Source organism: Lampetra fluviatilis, chromosome 68, assembly GCF_964198595.1.
Source record: "Lampetra fluviatilis chromosome 68, kcLamFluv1.1, whole genome shotgun sequence".
Classification (NCBI taxonomy): Eukaryota; Metazoa; Chordata; class Hyperoartia; order Petromyzontiformes; family Petromyzontidae; genus Lampetra; species Lampetra fluviatilis.
In genome coordinates, this window is record NC_136342.1 from 4,045,519 (window position 1) to 4,062,415 (window position 16,897).

At 61.4% G+C, this 16,897-nt stretch overlaps 1 protein-coding gene across 1 annotated transcript in view; it reads left to right on the plus strand.

Annotated features, from left to right (window-relative positions):
• The window catches only part of LOC144952536 (uncharacterized), a 208,730-nt gene that overhangs the window by 184,411 nt on the left and 7,422 nt on the right, over positions 1 to 16,897 (plus strand). Inside the window, 8 exon segments of the mRNA XM_078882985.1 lie at positions 367 to 420; positions 7,391 to 7,444; positions 7,830 to 7,937; positions 10,465 to 10,518; positions 12,157 to 12,192; positions 14,857 to 14,910; positions 15,253 to 15,529; positions 16,636 to 16,748. Of these exon segments, the coding sequence (XP_078739111.1) occupies positions 367 to 420; positions 7,391 to 7,444; positions 7,830 to 7,937; positions 10,465 to 10,518; positions 12,157 to 12,192; positions 14,857 to 14,910; positions 15,253 to 15,529; positions 16,636 to 16,748 (750 nt within the window).

Below are 16,897 nucleotides of genomic sequence, written 5' to 3' on the forward strand. Positions count from 1 at the left end.
ACTGTGTGTTTTTCACTGTGTCTCTGTGTGTGTGTGTCTCTGTGTGTGTCTCACTGTGTCTCTGTGTGTGTCTCACTGTGTGTGTCTCACTGTGTCTCTGTGTGTGTGTCTCACTGTGTCTCTGTGTGTGTCTCTGTGTGTGTGTCTCTGTGTGTGTGTGTCTCACTATGTCTCTGTGTGTGTGTCTCTGTGTGTGTCTCACTGTGTCTATGTGTGTGTGTTTCACTGTGTCTCTGTGTGTGTCTCACTGTGTCTCTGTGTGTGTGTGTCTCACTGTGTGTGTCTCACTGTGTGTGTCTCACTGTGTCTCTGTGTGTGTGTGTGTCTCTGTGTGTGTGTCTCTGTGTGTGTCTCTGTGTCTCTCAGGGTGATCAAGGCAAGCAAGGAATACGAGGCTCAGAGGGGCCTCCAGGCCCTGTGGTATGTCCTCACCCCCTCACCCCGCCTCCTCACCCTCACCCTCCTCACCCTCACCCCGTCCCCTCACCCTCACCCTCACCCCGTCTCCTCACCCTCACCCCGTCCCCTCACCCTCACCCTCACCACGCCTCCTCACCCTCACCCCGTCCCCTCACCCCGTCCCCTCACCCTCACCCCGTCCCCTCACCCTCACCCCGCCTCCTCACCCTCACCCCCCTCACCCTCACCCCGCCTCCTCACCCCGCCTCCTCACCCTCACCCCCCTCACCCTCACCCCGTCCCCTCACCCTCACCCCGTCTCCTCACCCTCACCCCGTCCCCTCACCCTCACCCTCACCACGCCTCCTCACCCTCACCCCCGTCCCCTCACCCTCACCCCGTCCCCTCACCCTCACCCCGTCCCCTCACCCTCACCCCGCCTCCTCACCCTCACCCCCCTCACCCTCACCCCGCCTCCTCACCCCGCCTCCTCACCCTCACCCCCCTCACCCTCACCCCGTCCCCTCACCCTCACCCCGTCTCCTCACCCTCACCCCGTCCCCTCACCCTCACCCTCACCACGCCTCCTCACCCTCACCCCGTCCCCTCACCCTCACCCCGTCCCCTCACCCTCACCCCGTCCCCTCACCCTCACCCCGTCCCCTCACCCTCACCACGCCTCCTCACCCTCACCCCGTCTCCTCACCCTCACCTCTCACCCTCACCACGTCTCCTCACCCCTCACCCTCACCTCCTCACCCTCACCCCTCACCCTCACCACGTCTCCTCACCCCTCACCCTCACCCCCTCACCCTCACACCCTCACCACGTCTCCTCACCCCCTCATCCTCCCCCGCCTCCTCACCCTCACCCTGTCCCCTCACCCCCTCACCCTCACCCCGTGTCCTCACCCCTCACCCCCTCACCCCCTCACCCCCGCCTCGTCACCCCGTCTCCTCACCCCGCCTCCTCACCCTCACCACGTCTCCTCACCCTCACCCCCTCACCCTCACCACGTCTCCTCACCCTCACCCCCTCACCCCGTCTCCTCACCCCTCACCCCCTCACCCTCACCACGCCTCCTCACCCTCACCCCCTCACCCTCACCACGTCTCCTCACCCTCGCCCCCTCACCCTCACCCTCGCCCCCTCACCCTCACCCTCACCCCGTCTCCTCACCCTCGCCCCCTCACCCTCGCCCCCTCACCCTCACCCTCACCCCGTCTCCTCACCCTCGCCCCCTCACCCTCACCCTCGCCCCCTCACCCTCACCCTCACCCCGTCTCCTCACCCTCGCCCCCTCACCCTCACCCTCACCCCGTCTCCTCACCCTTGCCCCCTCACCCTCACCCCCTCACCCTCACCCTCGCCCCCTCACCCTCACCCTCGCCCCCTCACCCTCACCACGTCTCCTCACCCTCGCCCCCTCACCCTCACCCTCACCCCCTCACCCTCACCCTCGCCCCCTCACCCTCACCACGTCTCCTCACCCTCGCCCCCTCACCCTCACCCTTGCCCCCTCACCCTCACCCTCACCCCGTCTCCTCACCCTCGCCCCCTCACCCTCACCCTCGCCCCCTCACCCTCACCCTCACCACGTCTCCTCACCCTCGCCCCCTCACCCTCGCCCCCTCACCCTCACCCTCACCCCGTCTCCTCACCCCTCACCCCCTCACCCTCACCCTCGCCCCCTCACCCTCACCCTCACCCCGTCTCCTCACCCCTCACCCCCTCACCCTCGCCCCCTCACCCTCACCCTCACCCTCACCACGTCTCCTCACCCTCACCCCCTCACCCTCACCTCGCCTCCTCACCCTCACCCCCTCACCCTCACCACGTCTCCTCACCCTCACCCCCTCACCCTCACCCTCGCCCCCTCACCCTCACCCCGTCTCCTCACCCCTCACCCCCTCACCCTCACCCCCTCACCCTCACCCCCTCACCCTCACCCCGTCTCCTCACCCTCACCCCCTCACCCTCACCTCGCCTCCTCACCCTCACCCCCTCACCCTCACCCCCTCACCCTCACCCCGTCTCCTCACCCTCACCCCCTCACCCTCACCCCGTCTCCTCACCCTCACCCCCTCACCCTCACCTCGCCTCCTCACCCTCGGATTCCTCCTGCAGTTGTAAATAAAATAAGCTCGTAGCCCCGTGAGCTTTATCTGGTTCGATTATAAAAAATAGTTTACTTGATACATTTTTCTATTGTAATTGTTGTCACATTATGACCCCATGTCCCCTCACTGGACATCCGCTATTAAAGAGCTTTACAGATCTTCGGATTCCTCCTGTGGTACAAATTAAAGATGCTCGTGACTCAGTGGGACTTTTACATCGTAAGAAAAAAACCAAAGAGATAGCTTAGTTTAATTTTAGACTTAAAGCTTTCGTGACTGCAGGGATTCATCTTCTTGGTTCTTTCGGTAAAGTCACGTAGAAGGGAAGTAATAAAATAATTAAAATAAAACATAATAAAATAAAATTCTCACGACGTTTCGATTTCAACACAAGCAATCGTCATGGGGTGTGAAAAAAAACACAATTTTATTGCCGTGATTTTCACACCTTAAGATGATTGCTTGCGTTGCAATCGAAACGTCGTGAGAATTTTATTGTTTCATTTTAATTATTTTATCATTTCCCTTCTACGTGACTTTACCGAAAGAACTCAACAATATGAATCCCTGCAGTCACGAAAGCTTTAAATCGAAATTGGGTGTTTTATTATTGCTTAGACTTTGTTGTTTTCCGTCGACGCGGCTTCACCGAGAGACTCCGAGGGTGAAGCTTCGTTTGACGTTTCTCTCGCTCGCTGCCGCGGACGTTTTCATCCATCTATGGACACCTTACCCGTACCCTACCCGTACCCTACCCGTACCCGTACCCTACCCTACCCTACCCCTACCCGTACCCTACCCTACCCTACCCCTACCCGTACCCTACCCTACCCTACCCGTACCCTACCCGTACCCTACCCGTACCCTACCCCTACCCGTACCCTACCCTACCCGTACCCTACCCGTACCCTACCCGTACCCTACCCTACCCGTACCCTACCCGTACCCGTACCCTACCCGTACCCTACCCGTACCCTACCCGTACCCTACCCGTACCCTACCCGTACCCGTACCCTACCCTACCCGTACCCTACCCGTACCCTACCCGTACCCTACCCTACCCGTACCCTACCCGTACCCTACCCGTACCCTACCCGTACCCGTACCCTACCCGTACCCTACCCCTACCCGTACCCGTACCCTACCCGTACCCTACCCGTACCCTACCCGTACCCTACCCGTACCCCTACCCTACCCGTACCCTACCCGTACCCGTACCCTACCCGTACCCTACCCTACCCGTACCCGTACCGTACCCGTACCGTACCCTACCCGTACCCTACCCGTACCCTACCCGTACCTGTACCCTACCCGTACCCGTACCCTACCCGTACCCTACCCGTACCCTACCCTACCCGTACCCTACCCTACCCGTACCCTACCCGTACCCTACCCTACCCGTACCCTACCCGTACCCTACCCGTACCCTACCCTACCCGTACCCTACCCGTACCCTACCCGTACCCGTACCCTACCCGTACCCGTACCCTACCCGTACCCTACCCGTACTCTACCCGTACCCTACCCGTACCCTACCCGTACCCTACCCGTACCCGTACCCTACCCGTACCCTACCCGTACCCTACCCGTACCCGTACCCTACCCGTACCCGTACCCTACCCGTATCTGTACCCTACCCGTACCCTACCCGTACCCTACCCTACCCGTACCCTACCCGTACACTACCCGTACCCGTACCCTACCCGTACCCTACCCGTACCCGTACCCTACCCGTACCCTACCCGTACCCTACCCGTACCCTACCCGTACCCGTACCCTACCCGTACCCTACCCGTACCCTACCCGTACCCGTACCCTACCCGTACCCTACCCGTACCCTACCCGTACCCTACCCTACCCGTACCCTACCCGTACCCTACCCGTACCCTACCCGTACCCGTACCCTACCCGTACCCTACCCGTACCCTACCCTACCCGTACTCTACCCGTACCCTACCCGTACCGTACCCGTACCCTACCCGTACCCTACCCGTACCCTACCCGTACCCTACCCTACCCGTACCCTACCCGTACCCTACCCGTACCCTACCCGTACCCGTACCCTACCCGTACCCTACCCGTACCCTACCCGTACCCGTACCCTACCCGTACCCGTACCCTACCCGTACCCTACCCGTACCCTACCCGTACCCTACCCGTACCCTACCCGTACCCTACCCGTACCCGTACCCTACCCGTACCCTACCCGTACCCTACCCGTACCCCTACCCGTACCCGTACCCTACCCGTACCTTACCCGTACCCTACCCGTACCCTACCCGTACCCTACCCGTACCCTACCCGTACCCGTACCCTACCCGTACCTGTACCCTACCCGTACCCTACCCGTACCCTACCCGTACCCGTACCCTACCCGTACCTGTACCCTACCCGTACCCTACCCGTACCCTACCCGTACCCTACCCGTACCCGTACCCTACCCGTACCCTACCCGTACCCTACACGTACCCTACCCGTACCCTACCCGTACCCGTACCCTACCCGTACCCTACCCGTACCCTACCCGTACCCTACCCGTACCCTACCCGTACCCGTACCCTACCCGTACCCTACCCGTACCCGTACCCTACCCGTACCCTACCCGTACCCGTACCCTACCCGTACCCTACCCGTACCCTACCCGTACCCTACCCTACCCGTACCCTACACGTACCCGTACCCTACCCGTACCCTACCCGTACCCTACCCGTACCCGTACCCTACCCGTACCCTACCCGTACCCATACCCGTACCCTACCCGTACCCTACCCGTACCCTACCCGTACCCTACACGTACCCTACACGTACCCGTACCCATACCCGTACCCTACCCGTACCCGTACCCTACCCGTACCCTACCCGTACCCTACCCGTACCCATACCCGTACCCTACCCGTACCCTACCCGTACCCTACCCGTACCCGCACCCAGACCCTACCCGTACCCTACCCGTACCCGTACCCTACCCGTACCCGTACCCTACCCGTACCCTACCCGTACCCTACCCGTACCTGTACCCTACCCGTACCCTACCCTACCCGTACCCTACACGTACCCGTACCCTACCCGTACCCTACCCGTACCCTACCCGTACCCTACCCGTACCCTACCCGTACCCGTACCCTACCCGTACCCTACCCGTACCCGTACCCTACCCGTACCCTACCCGTACCCTACACGTACCCTACACGTACCCGTACCCTACCCGTACCTGTACCCTACCCGTACCCTACCCTACACGTACCCTACCCGTACCCGTACCCTACCCGTACCCTACCCGTACCCATACCCGTACCCTACCCGTACCCTACCCGTACCCTACCCGTACCCGCACCCAGACCCTACCCGTACCCTACCCGTACCCGTACCCTAACCGTACCCTACCCGTACCCGTACCCTAACCGTACCCTACCCGTACCCGTACCGTACCCGTACCGTACCCGTACCGTACCCGTACTCTACCCGTACTCTACCCGTACCCTACCCGTACCCGTACCGTACCCGTACCGTACCCGTACCTGTACCCTACCCGTACCCTTCCCGTACCCTACCCGTACCGTACCCTACCCGTACCCTACCCGTACCCTACCCGTACCCTACTCGTACCCTATCCGTACCCTACCCTACCCGTACCCTACCTGTACCCTACCCGTACCGTACCCTACCCGTACCCTACCCGTACCCTACCCGTACCCTACCCGTACCCTACCCGTACCCTACCCGTACCCGTACCCTACCCGTACCGTACCCTACCCGTACCCTACCTGTACCCTACCCGTACCCTATCCGTACCCTACCCTACCCGTACCCTACCCGTACCCTACCCGTACCCTACCCGTACCCTACTCGTACCCTATCCGTACCCTACCCTACCCGTACCCTACCTGTACCCTACCCGTACCGTACCCTACCCGTACCCTACCCGTACCCTACCCGTACCCTACCCGTACCCGTACCCTACCCGTACCCTACCCGTACCCTACCCGTACCCGTACCCTACCCGTACCGTACCCTACCCGTACCCTACCTGTACCCTACCCGTACCCTATCCGTACCCTACCCTACCCGTACCCTACCCGTACCCTACCCGTCCGTACCCTACCCGTACCGTACCCATACCCTACCCATACCCGTACCCTACCCGTACCCTACCCGTACCCTACCCGTACCCTACCCGTACCCGTACCCTACCCGTACCCTACCCGTACCCTACCCGTACCCGTACCCTACCCGTACCGTACCCTACCCGTACCCTACCCGTACCCTACCCGTACCCTATCCGTACCCTACCCTACCCATACCCTACCCGTACCCTACCCGTACCCTACCCGTACCCTACTCGTACCCTATCCGTACCCTACCCTACCCGTACCCTACCTGTACCCTACCCGTACCGTACCCTACCCGTACCCTACCCGTACCCTACCCGTACCCTACCCGTACCCGTACCCTACCCGTACCCTACCCGTACCCTACCCGTACCCGTACCCTACCCGTACCGTACCCTACCCGTACCCTACCTGTACCCTACCCGTACCCTATCCGTTCCCTACCCTACCCGTACCCTACCCGTACCCTACCCGTCCGTACCCTACCCGTACCGTACCCATACCCTACCCATACCCGTACCCTACCCGTACCCTACCCGTACCCTACCCGTACCCTAACCGTACCCTACCCGTCCGTACCCTACCCGTACCGTACCCATACCCTACCCGTACCCGTACCCTACCCGTACCCTACCCGTACCCTACCCATACCCGGCCGGGTACGGGTAGCCGGGTATCGGGTAGGGTACGGGTATCGGGTACCCGGTTGCGACCTCTGACCCACGGCCGCCCCCCGTGTCGTCGGCGCTGTCACGTGTGCAGGGTCCGCCGGGACTTCCCGGACTCAAGGGAGACTCCGGGTCCAAGGGACAGAAGGTGAGAGGGGGAGGCCGGGGAGTGGTGGTGCAGCGGTTAGCGCAGCGCTAGGTCGACTCAGCCTCAAATGAGTACATCTGGTGCAGCGTAGTGAACATCGCCACTGGGGAGACAAAGGCGGCCGGGCGTGGTGCTGGCCACCCACCCCCTTGTGTGCCACAGCGCCGGTAGCCTTCATAGGCGCTGCTGCTGCTACTTGCTAACAGCACTTGCCCCCACAGTCTGTTAGGGCTACACGGGGGATCTTTGTCTTTGTGTGTATGCTGACCGGTGGCACGGCTTGCCCCCCAGCCAGTCTTGTCGAAGGCTACCCGGGTGACCTTTGTCTTTGTCTTCCCCCCCCCCGTGCCCCCCCCCCCCCCCCCCACATCTCCGCTCCGCGCAGGGACACTCCGGCCTCATCGGCCTCATCGGCCCCCCGGGCGAGCAGGGAGAGAAGGGCGACAGAGGACTCTCGGGGCCCGCCGGCACGCGGGGGCCCAAGGGAGAACAGGTACGTGGTGGGGGGCTACCTCTGCGGTGGGGGGCTATCTCTGTGGTGGGGGGCTATCTCTGTGGTGGGGGGCTATCTCTGTGGTGGGGGGCTACCTCTGTGGAGGGGGGCTATCTCTGTGGTGGGGGGCTATCTCTGTGGTGGGGGGCTATCTCTGTGGTGGGGGGCTACCTCTGCGGTGGGGCTACCTCTGTGGTGGGGCTACCTCTGTGGTGGGGGGCTACCTCTGTGGTGGGGGGCTACCTCTGTGGTGGGGGGCTACCTCTGTGGTGGGGCTACCTCTGCGGTGGGGAGCTACCTCTGTGGTGGGGCTACCTCTGTGGTGGGGGGGCTACCTCTGTGGTGGGGCTACCTCTGTGGTGGGGGGCTACCTCTGTGGTAGGGGGCTATCTCTGTGGTAGGGGGCTATCTCTGTGGTAGGGGGCTACCTCTGCGGTGGGGGGCTACCTCTGCGGTGGGGGCTATCTCTGCGGTGGGGGGCTATCTCTGCGGTGGGGGGCTACCTCTGTGGTGGGGGGCTACCTCTGTGGTGGGGGGCTACCTCTGTGGTGGGGGGCTACCTCTGTGGTGGGGGGCTACCTCTGTGGTGGGGGGCTACCTCTGTGGTGGGGCTACCTCTGTGGTGGGGGGCTACCTCTGTGGTGGGGGGGCTACCTCTGTGGTGGGGGGGCTATCTCTGTGGTGGGGGGCTACCTCCGTGGTGGGGCTACCTCTGTGGCGGGGGGCTACCTCTGTGGTGGGGGGCTACCTCTGTGGTGGGGCTACCTCTGTGGTGGGGGGCTACCTCTGTGGTGGGGCTACCTCTGTGGTGGGGGGCTACCTCTGTGGTGGGGCTACCTCTGTGGTGGGGCTACCTCTGTAGTGGGGGGCTACCTCTGTGGTGGGGCTACCTCTGTGGTGGGGGGCTACCTCTGTGGTGGGGGGCTACCTCTGTGGTGGGGGGCTACCTCTGTGGTGGGGCTACCTCTGTGGTGGGGGGCTACCTCTGTGGTGGGGGGGCTATCTCTGTGGTGGGGGGCTACCTCCGTGGTGGGGCTACCTCTGTGGCGGGGGGCTACCTCTGTGGTGGGGGGCTACCTCTGTGGTGGGGCTACCTCTGTGGTGGGGGGCTACCTCTGTGGTGGGGCTACCTCTGTAGTGGGGGGCTACCTCTGTGGTGGGGCTACCTCTGTGGTGGGGCTACCTCTGTGGTGGGGCTACCTCTGTGGTGGGGGGCTACCTCCGTGGTGGGGCTACCTCTGTGGTGGGGGGCTACCTCTGTGGTGGGGCTACCTCTGTTGTGGGGCTACCTCTGTGGTGGGGGGCTACCTCTGTGGTGGGGGGGCTACCTCTGTGGTGGGGCTACCTCTGTGGTGGGGCTACCTCTGTGGTGGGGGGCTACCTCCGTGGTGGGGCCAGGTACAGAGAGGCCTGATCCCAATGATCCCACCAGGCCCGTCGGGAAACAACCACGGCACGTGGTGGCCTTGCTGGTTGAGTGTGGATGTGTGTCTGCGTGTGTGTGTGTGTCACGGTCTGTGTGTGTGTGTGTCTGTGTGTCACCGTCTGTGTGTGTCTGTGTGTCATGGTCTATGTGTGTGTGTCACAGTCTGTGTGTGTCTTGTGTGTGTTTGTGTGTCACGGTCTATGTGTCTGTGTGTGTGTGTGTGTGTCACCGTCTGTGTGTGTGTGTGTTACCGTCTGTGTGTGTGTGTGACACGGTCTGTGTGTGTGTGTCTGTGTGTCACCGTCTGTGTGTGTCTGTGTGTCATGGTCTATGTGTGTGTGTGTGTCACGGTCTGTGTGTGTGTGTGTGTCTGTGTGTCACGGTCTATGTGTCTGTGTCACAGTCTGTGTGTGTCTTGTGTGTGTGTGTCTGTGTGTCACAGTCTGTGTGTGTCTTGTGTGTGTGTGTGTCTGTGTGTCACGGTCTATGTGTCTGTGTGTGTGTGTGTCACGGTCTGTGTGTGTGTCACGGTCTGTGTGTGTCTGTGTGTCACGGTCTATGTGTCTGTGTGTGTGTGTGTCACGGTCTGTGTGTGTGTCACGGTCTGTGTGTGTCTGTGTGTCACGGTCTATGTGTCTGTGTGTGTGTGTGTCACGGTCTGTGTGTGTGTGTCACGGTCTGTGTGTGTCTGTGTGTCACGGTCTATGCGTGCGTGTCTTGTGTGTGTGTGTCTGTGTGTCACGGTTTGTGTGTCTGTGTGTGATGGTCTATGTGTGTGTGTCACGGTCTGTGTGTGTCTGTGTGTGTCTGTGTGTGGCGGTCTATGCGTGCGTGTCTTGTGCGTGTATGTCTGTGTGTCACGGTCTATGCGTGTGTGTCTTGTGTGTGTGTGTGTCTGTGTGTCACGGTCTGTGTGTCCTGGTCTATGCGTGTGTGTGTCTTGTATGTGTGTGTGTCTGTGTGTCACGGTCTGTGTGTCCTGGTCTATGCGTGTGTGTGTCTGTGTGTCACGGTTTGTGTGTGTCTGTGTGTCACGGTCTATCTGTGTGTGTCTGTGTGTCTTCATGTCTGTGTGTCTGTGTGTGTGTGTGTCCGTCACAGGGAATTCCAGGCCCGGCTGGGCCATCTGGCCCTGGAGGATCCGCTGGCCACCCTGTGAGCACAGCACACACATCACACACATCACACATCACACAGCACACACATCACACAGCACACCACACACAGCACACACATCACACAGCATACCACACACACCACACCACACACACAGCACACCACACACACCACAGCACACACATCACACACATCACACAGCATACCACACACATACACACAGCACACACATCATACACATCATACACATCACACACATCACACAGCATACCACACACATACACACAGCACACACATCATACACATCATACACATCACACAGCATACCACACACATACACACAGCACACACATCATACACATCATACAGCATACCACACACATACACACAGCACACACATCATACACATCATACACATCACACAGCATACCACACACACCACACACACCACACACAGCACACACAGCACACACAGCACACACAGCACACACCACAGCACACACATCACACACATCACACAGCATACCACACACATACACACAGCACACACAGCACACACATCACACACATCACACAGCATACCACACACAGCACACACAGCACACACCACAGCACACACATCACACACATCACACAGCATACCACACACATACACACAGCACACACAGCACACACAGCACACACAGCACACACAGCACACACATCATACACATCACACAGCACACACAGCACACACATCACACACATCATACACATCACACAGCATACCACACACATACACACACCACACACAGCACACACATCACACACATCACACACATCACACACAGCACACACCACACACAGCACACCACACACATATACACAGCACACCACACATCACACACAGCACACACAGCACACACCACAGCACACACATCATACACATCACACACCACACACAGCACACAGCACACCACACACAGCACACACAGCACACAGCACACACAGCACACCACACACACATCACACACACCCCATACCACACACACACCACACACATCACACACACCACACACACACCACGCACACCACACACACCCCATACACCACACACACCACACACATCACACACACCACACACACACCACGCACAACACACACACCCCATACACCACACACACGGCATACGTGCTTCATACCAGCGGATTGCTGGGTTTGTAGCGCAGTGCGCTAACCGCTGCACCCCTGCTCACCATATCCCCGCGTGTCTCCCTGTGTCTCCACGTGTCTCCCTGTGTCTCCACGTGTCTCACTGTGTCTCCACGTGTCTCCCTGTGTCTCCGTGTGTGTCTCTCTGTGTTTTTGTGTGCATGTGTGTCTCTTTGTGCGTGTGTCTCTGTGTCTCTCTGTGTGTCTCTCTGTGCGTGTCTCTCTGTATGTTCTCTGTGCGTGTGTCTCTGTGTGTCTGTGTGTCTCTGTGTGTGTCTGTGTGTCTCTGTGTGTCTCTGTGTGTGTCTGTGTGTCTCCCTGTGTGTGTCTCTGTGTGTCTGTGTCTCTCTGTGTGTCTCTATGTGCGTGTGTCTCTGTGTGTCTCTGTGTGTCTCTGTGTGTGTCTGTGTGTCTCTGTGTGTCTCCCTGTGTGTGTCTCTGTGTGTGTCTGTGTGTCTCTGTGTGTCTCCGCGTGTCTCTGAACAGGGTGCTCCAGGACCAAAGGGAGCTAAAGGTGCATCGGTGAGTGTGCGCACACACACACACACACGTGTACACACACACGCACGTGTACACACACACACACGTGTACACACACGCACGTGTACACATACACGCACGTGTACACACACACACGTGTACACACACACGCACGTGTACACACACACGCACGTGTACACACACGCACGTGTACACACACACGCACGTGTACACACACACACGTGTACACACACACGTGTACACACACATGCACGTGTACACACACACGTGTACACACATACACACACACACGTGTACACATACACACACACGTGTACACACACGCACGTGCACACACACACACACGTGTACACACACACACGTGTACACACACGCACGTGTACACACATACACACGTGTACACACACATACACACGTGCACACACACACACGTGTACACACATGCACGTGTACACACACGCACGTGTACACACACACACACGTGTACAGCAATGTCGAGAGTGGGATGGTAAGCGCAGTGGTGAGCGAGTTGGCGAGCGTTTTGGTGAGCGAGGTGGCGAGCGAGTTGGCGAGCGAGTTGGCGAGCGAGTTGGCGAGCGAGGTGGCGAGCGAGTTGGCGAGCGAGGTGGCGAGCGAGTTGGCGAGCGAGTTGGCGAGCGAGTTGGCGAGCGAGGTGGCGAGCGAGCTGGCGAGCGAGGTGGCGAGCGAGCTGGCGAGCGAGCTGGCGAGCGAGCTGGCGAGCGAGCTGGCGAGCGAGGTGGCGAGCGAGCTGGCGAGCGAGGTGGCGAGCGAGGTGGCGAGCGAGGTGGCGAGCGAGTTGGCGAGCGAGTTGGCGAGCGAGTTGGCGAGCGAGTTGGCGAGCGAGGTGGCGAGCGAGGTGGCGAGCGAGCTGGCGAGCGAGGTGGCGAGCGAGCTGGCGAGCGAGCTGGCGAGCGAGCTGGCGAGCGAGGTGGCGAGCGAGCTGGCGAGCGAGGTGGCGAGCGAGGTGGCGAGCGAGGTGGCGAGCGAGGTGGCGAGCGAGGTGGCGAGCGAGGTGGCGAGCGAGGTGGCGAGCGAGTTGGCGAGCGAGGTGGCGAGCGAGGTGGCGAGCGAGTTGGCGAGCGAGGTGGCGAGCGAGGTGGCGAGCGAGTTGGCGAGCGAGTTGGCGAGCGAGGTGGCGAGCGAGTTGGCGAGCGAGTTGGCGAGCGAGGTGGCGAGCGAGTTGGCGAGCGAGGTGGCGAGCGAGGTGGCGAGCGAGGTGGCGAGCGAGCTGGCGAGCGAGCTGGCGAGCGAGCTGGCGAGCGAGTTGGCGAGCGAGTTGGCGAGCGAGGTGGCGAGCGAGTTGGCGAGCGAGGTGGCGAGCGAGGTGGCGAGCGAGTTGGCGAGCGAGCTGGCGAGCGAGCTGGCGAGCGAGCTGGCGAGCGAGCTGGCGAGCGAGTTGGCGAGCGAGTTGGCGAGCGAGGTGGCGAGCGAGGTGGCGAGCGAGGTGGCGAGCGAGTTGGCGAGCGAGTTGGCGAGCGAGTTGGCGAGCGAGTTGGCGAGCGAGTTGGCGAGCGAGTTGGCGAGCGAGGTGGCGAGCGGGGTGGCGAGCGAGGTGGCGAGCGAGTTGGCGAGCGAGGTGGCGAGCGAGTTGGCGAGCGGGGTGGCGAGCGAGTTGGCGAGCGAGTTGGCGAGCGAGGTGGCGAGCGAGTTGGCGAGCGAGTTGGCGAGCGAGTTGGCGAGCGAGTTGGCGAGCGAGGTGGCGAGCGAGCTGGCGAGCGAGTTGGCGAGCGAGTTGGCGAGCGAGTTGGCGAGCGAGGTTGCGAGCGAGGTGGTGAGCGAGTTGGCGAGCGAGTTGGTGAGCGGGGTGGTGAGCGAGTTGGCGAGCGAGTTGGCGAGCGAGTTGGCGAGCGAGTTGGCGAGCGAGTTGGCGAGCGAGGTTGCGAGCGAGGTGGTGAGCGAGTTGGCGAGCGAGTTGGTGAGCGAGTTGGCGAGCGAGTTGGTGAGCGAGTTGGCGAGCGAGTTGGCGAGCGAGTTGGTGAGCGGGGTGGTGAGCGAGTTGGCGAGCGAGTTGGCGAGCGAGGTTGCGAGCGAGGTGGTGAGCGAGTTGGCGAGCGAGTTGGCGAGCGAGTTGGCGAGCGAGTTGGCGAGCGAGTTGGCGAGCGAGGTGGTGAGCGGGGTGGTGAGCGAGTTGGCGAGCGAGTTGGCGAGCGAGGTGGTGAGCGGGGTGGTGAGCGAGTTGGCGAGCGAGGTTGCGAGCGAGGTGGTGAGCGAGGTGGTGAGCGAGTTGGCGAGCGAGGTGGTGAGCGAGTTGGCGAGCGAGGTTGCGAGCGAGGTGGTGAGCGAGGTGGTGAGCGGGGTGGTGAGCGAGTTGGCGAGCGAGTTGGCGAGCGAGGTGGTGAGCGAGTTGGCGAGCGAGGTTGCGAGCGAGGTGGTGAGCGAGGTGGTGAGCGGGGTGGTGAGCGAGTTGGCGAGCGAGTTGGCGAGCGAGGTGGTGAGCGGGGTGGTGAGCGAGTTGGCGAGCGAGGTGGTGAGCGAGGTGGTGAGCGGGGTGGTGAGCGAGTTGGCGAGCGAGGTTGCGAGCGAGGTGGTGAGCGAGGTGGTGAGCGAGTTGGCGAGCGAGGTGGTGAGCGGGGTGGTGAGCGAGTTGGCGAGCGAGTTGGCGAGCGAGTTGGCGAGCGAGGTTGCGAGCGAGGCGCTGATGTTGCCGCGGTGTTTGCGTTGCAGGGATCGGCTGGGCCTAAGGGAGAGTTGGGTCCTCCCGGAGCCCCGGGACCCCCGGTGAGTGTGCGCCGCCCTGTGAGGGAGCTTCCCTGCACCCGTGAAAGTTCAACAACATTTTGTTATTCATCCTCCTCTTCTTCTCTCTCACCGCGGCGGGGGGGGGGGGGTGGGGGTCCGTTCCCCGATGACGTACGTACACGCGCACGTACGTACACGCGCACGTACGTACGTACACGCATGTACGTACGTACACGCGCACGTACGTACACGCATGCATGCACGTACGCACATGCATGCACGTGTACGCACACACATGTATGTATGTACATACACGTGAATGTACGTAGGTGGGGGGGGCTGCGTTGACGTTTGTGGGGGGGGGGGGGCGGTTGTTGTCAGGGCCCCCCAGGAGAGATCATCCAGCCTCTGCCTCTGATGAGCTCCAAGAAGAACCGGCGCTCCGTGGACGGCTCGCAGCCCGACCGCGGCGAGGAGGCGGAGGAGGCGGAGGCCGCTGACGCGACCGGCGGCGCTGGCGGTGACCTCGACGAGATCTTCAACTCGCTGGGCGCCCTGAAGCGCGAGCTGGAGACCATCAAGTACCCGCTGGGCACGCGCGACAACCCCGCTCGCACCTGCACCGACCTGCGGCTCAGCCAGCCGGAGCTCACGGACGGTGCGGTGGGGCGCGGGCGCACGCACGCACGCGGACACGCACGCACACGCATGCACGCACGCACGCGGACACGCACGCACACGCATGCACGCACGCACGCGGACACGCACGCACGCACGCGCACGCACACACGCACACTTACACACGCACACACGCACACTTACACACGCACGCACGCACACTTACACACGCACACTTACACACGCGCACTTACACACGCGCACTTACACACGCACACTTACACACGCACACTTACACACGCACACTTACACACGCACACTTACACACGCGCACTTACACACGCACGCACGCACACTTACACACGCACACACGCACACTTACACACGCACACTTACACACGCACACTTACGCACGCACGCACGCACGCACACGCGCACGCACACACGTACGCACGCACGCACGCATGCACGCACACACGCACACACGCGCACACACGCACGCACGCAGTTACACATGCACACTTACACACGCATGCACGCACACAGACATACACACGCACACACGCACACACACTTACACACGCGCACTTACACACGCGCACTTACACACGCACACTTACACACGCACACTTACACACGCACACTTACACACGCACACTTACACACGCACACTTACACACACACACTTACACACGCACACTTAAACACGCACACTTACACACACACACTTACACACGCACACTTACACACGCACACTTACACGCACACTTACACACGCACACTTACACACGCACACTTACATACGCACGCTCACACACATACATGATGGAAACGATGATCGCCATGAAGATGAAGACGATGATGACGGTGATGTTGATGACGACGGTGATGATGACGACGACGACGATGACGACGATGACGACGGTCATGTTGATGATGATGACGACGATGATGTCGATAACGACGACAATGACGACGATGACGACGGCGATGTCGATGACGACGGTGATGATGACAATGACGACGACGATGATGGCGATGATGATGACCACGATGATGACGATGATGAGAGTTGTCTTCATGTCCCCCTACCCCCCACCCCCTACCCCCCACCCCCTACCCCCCCACCCCCTACCCCCCGTACAGGGGAGTACTTCATCGACCCCAACCAGGGCTGCGCTGGTGACGCGTTCAAGGCGTTCTGCAACTTCACCGCAGGCGGGGAGACCTGCCTCTTCCCCGAGAAGACCTCCGCCGCGGTGAGCCGTCGCCAGCTGCTCACCGCTCTCGTGGTGCTGGGGTGGGGGGGCGGGGGGCCCCCACGTGAGGGCCCCCCCCCCACGTGAGGGCCCCCCCCCCCCCACGTGAATTGAAACTCGTCGCCTGGCCCCCCCCCCCCCGCCCCCGT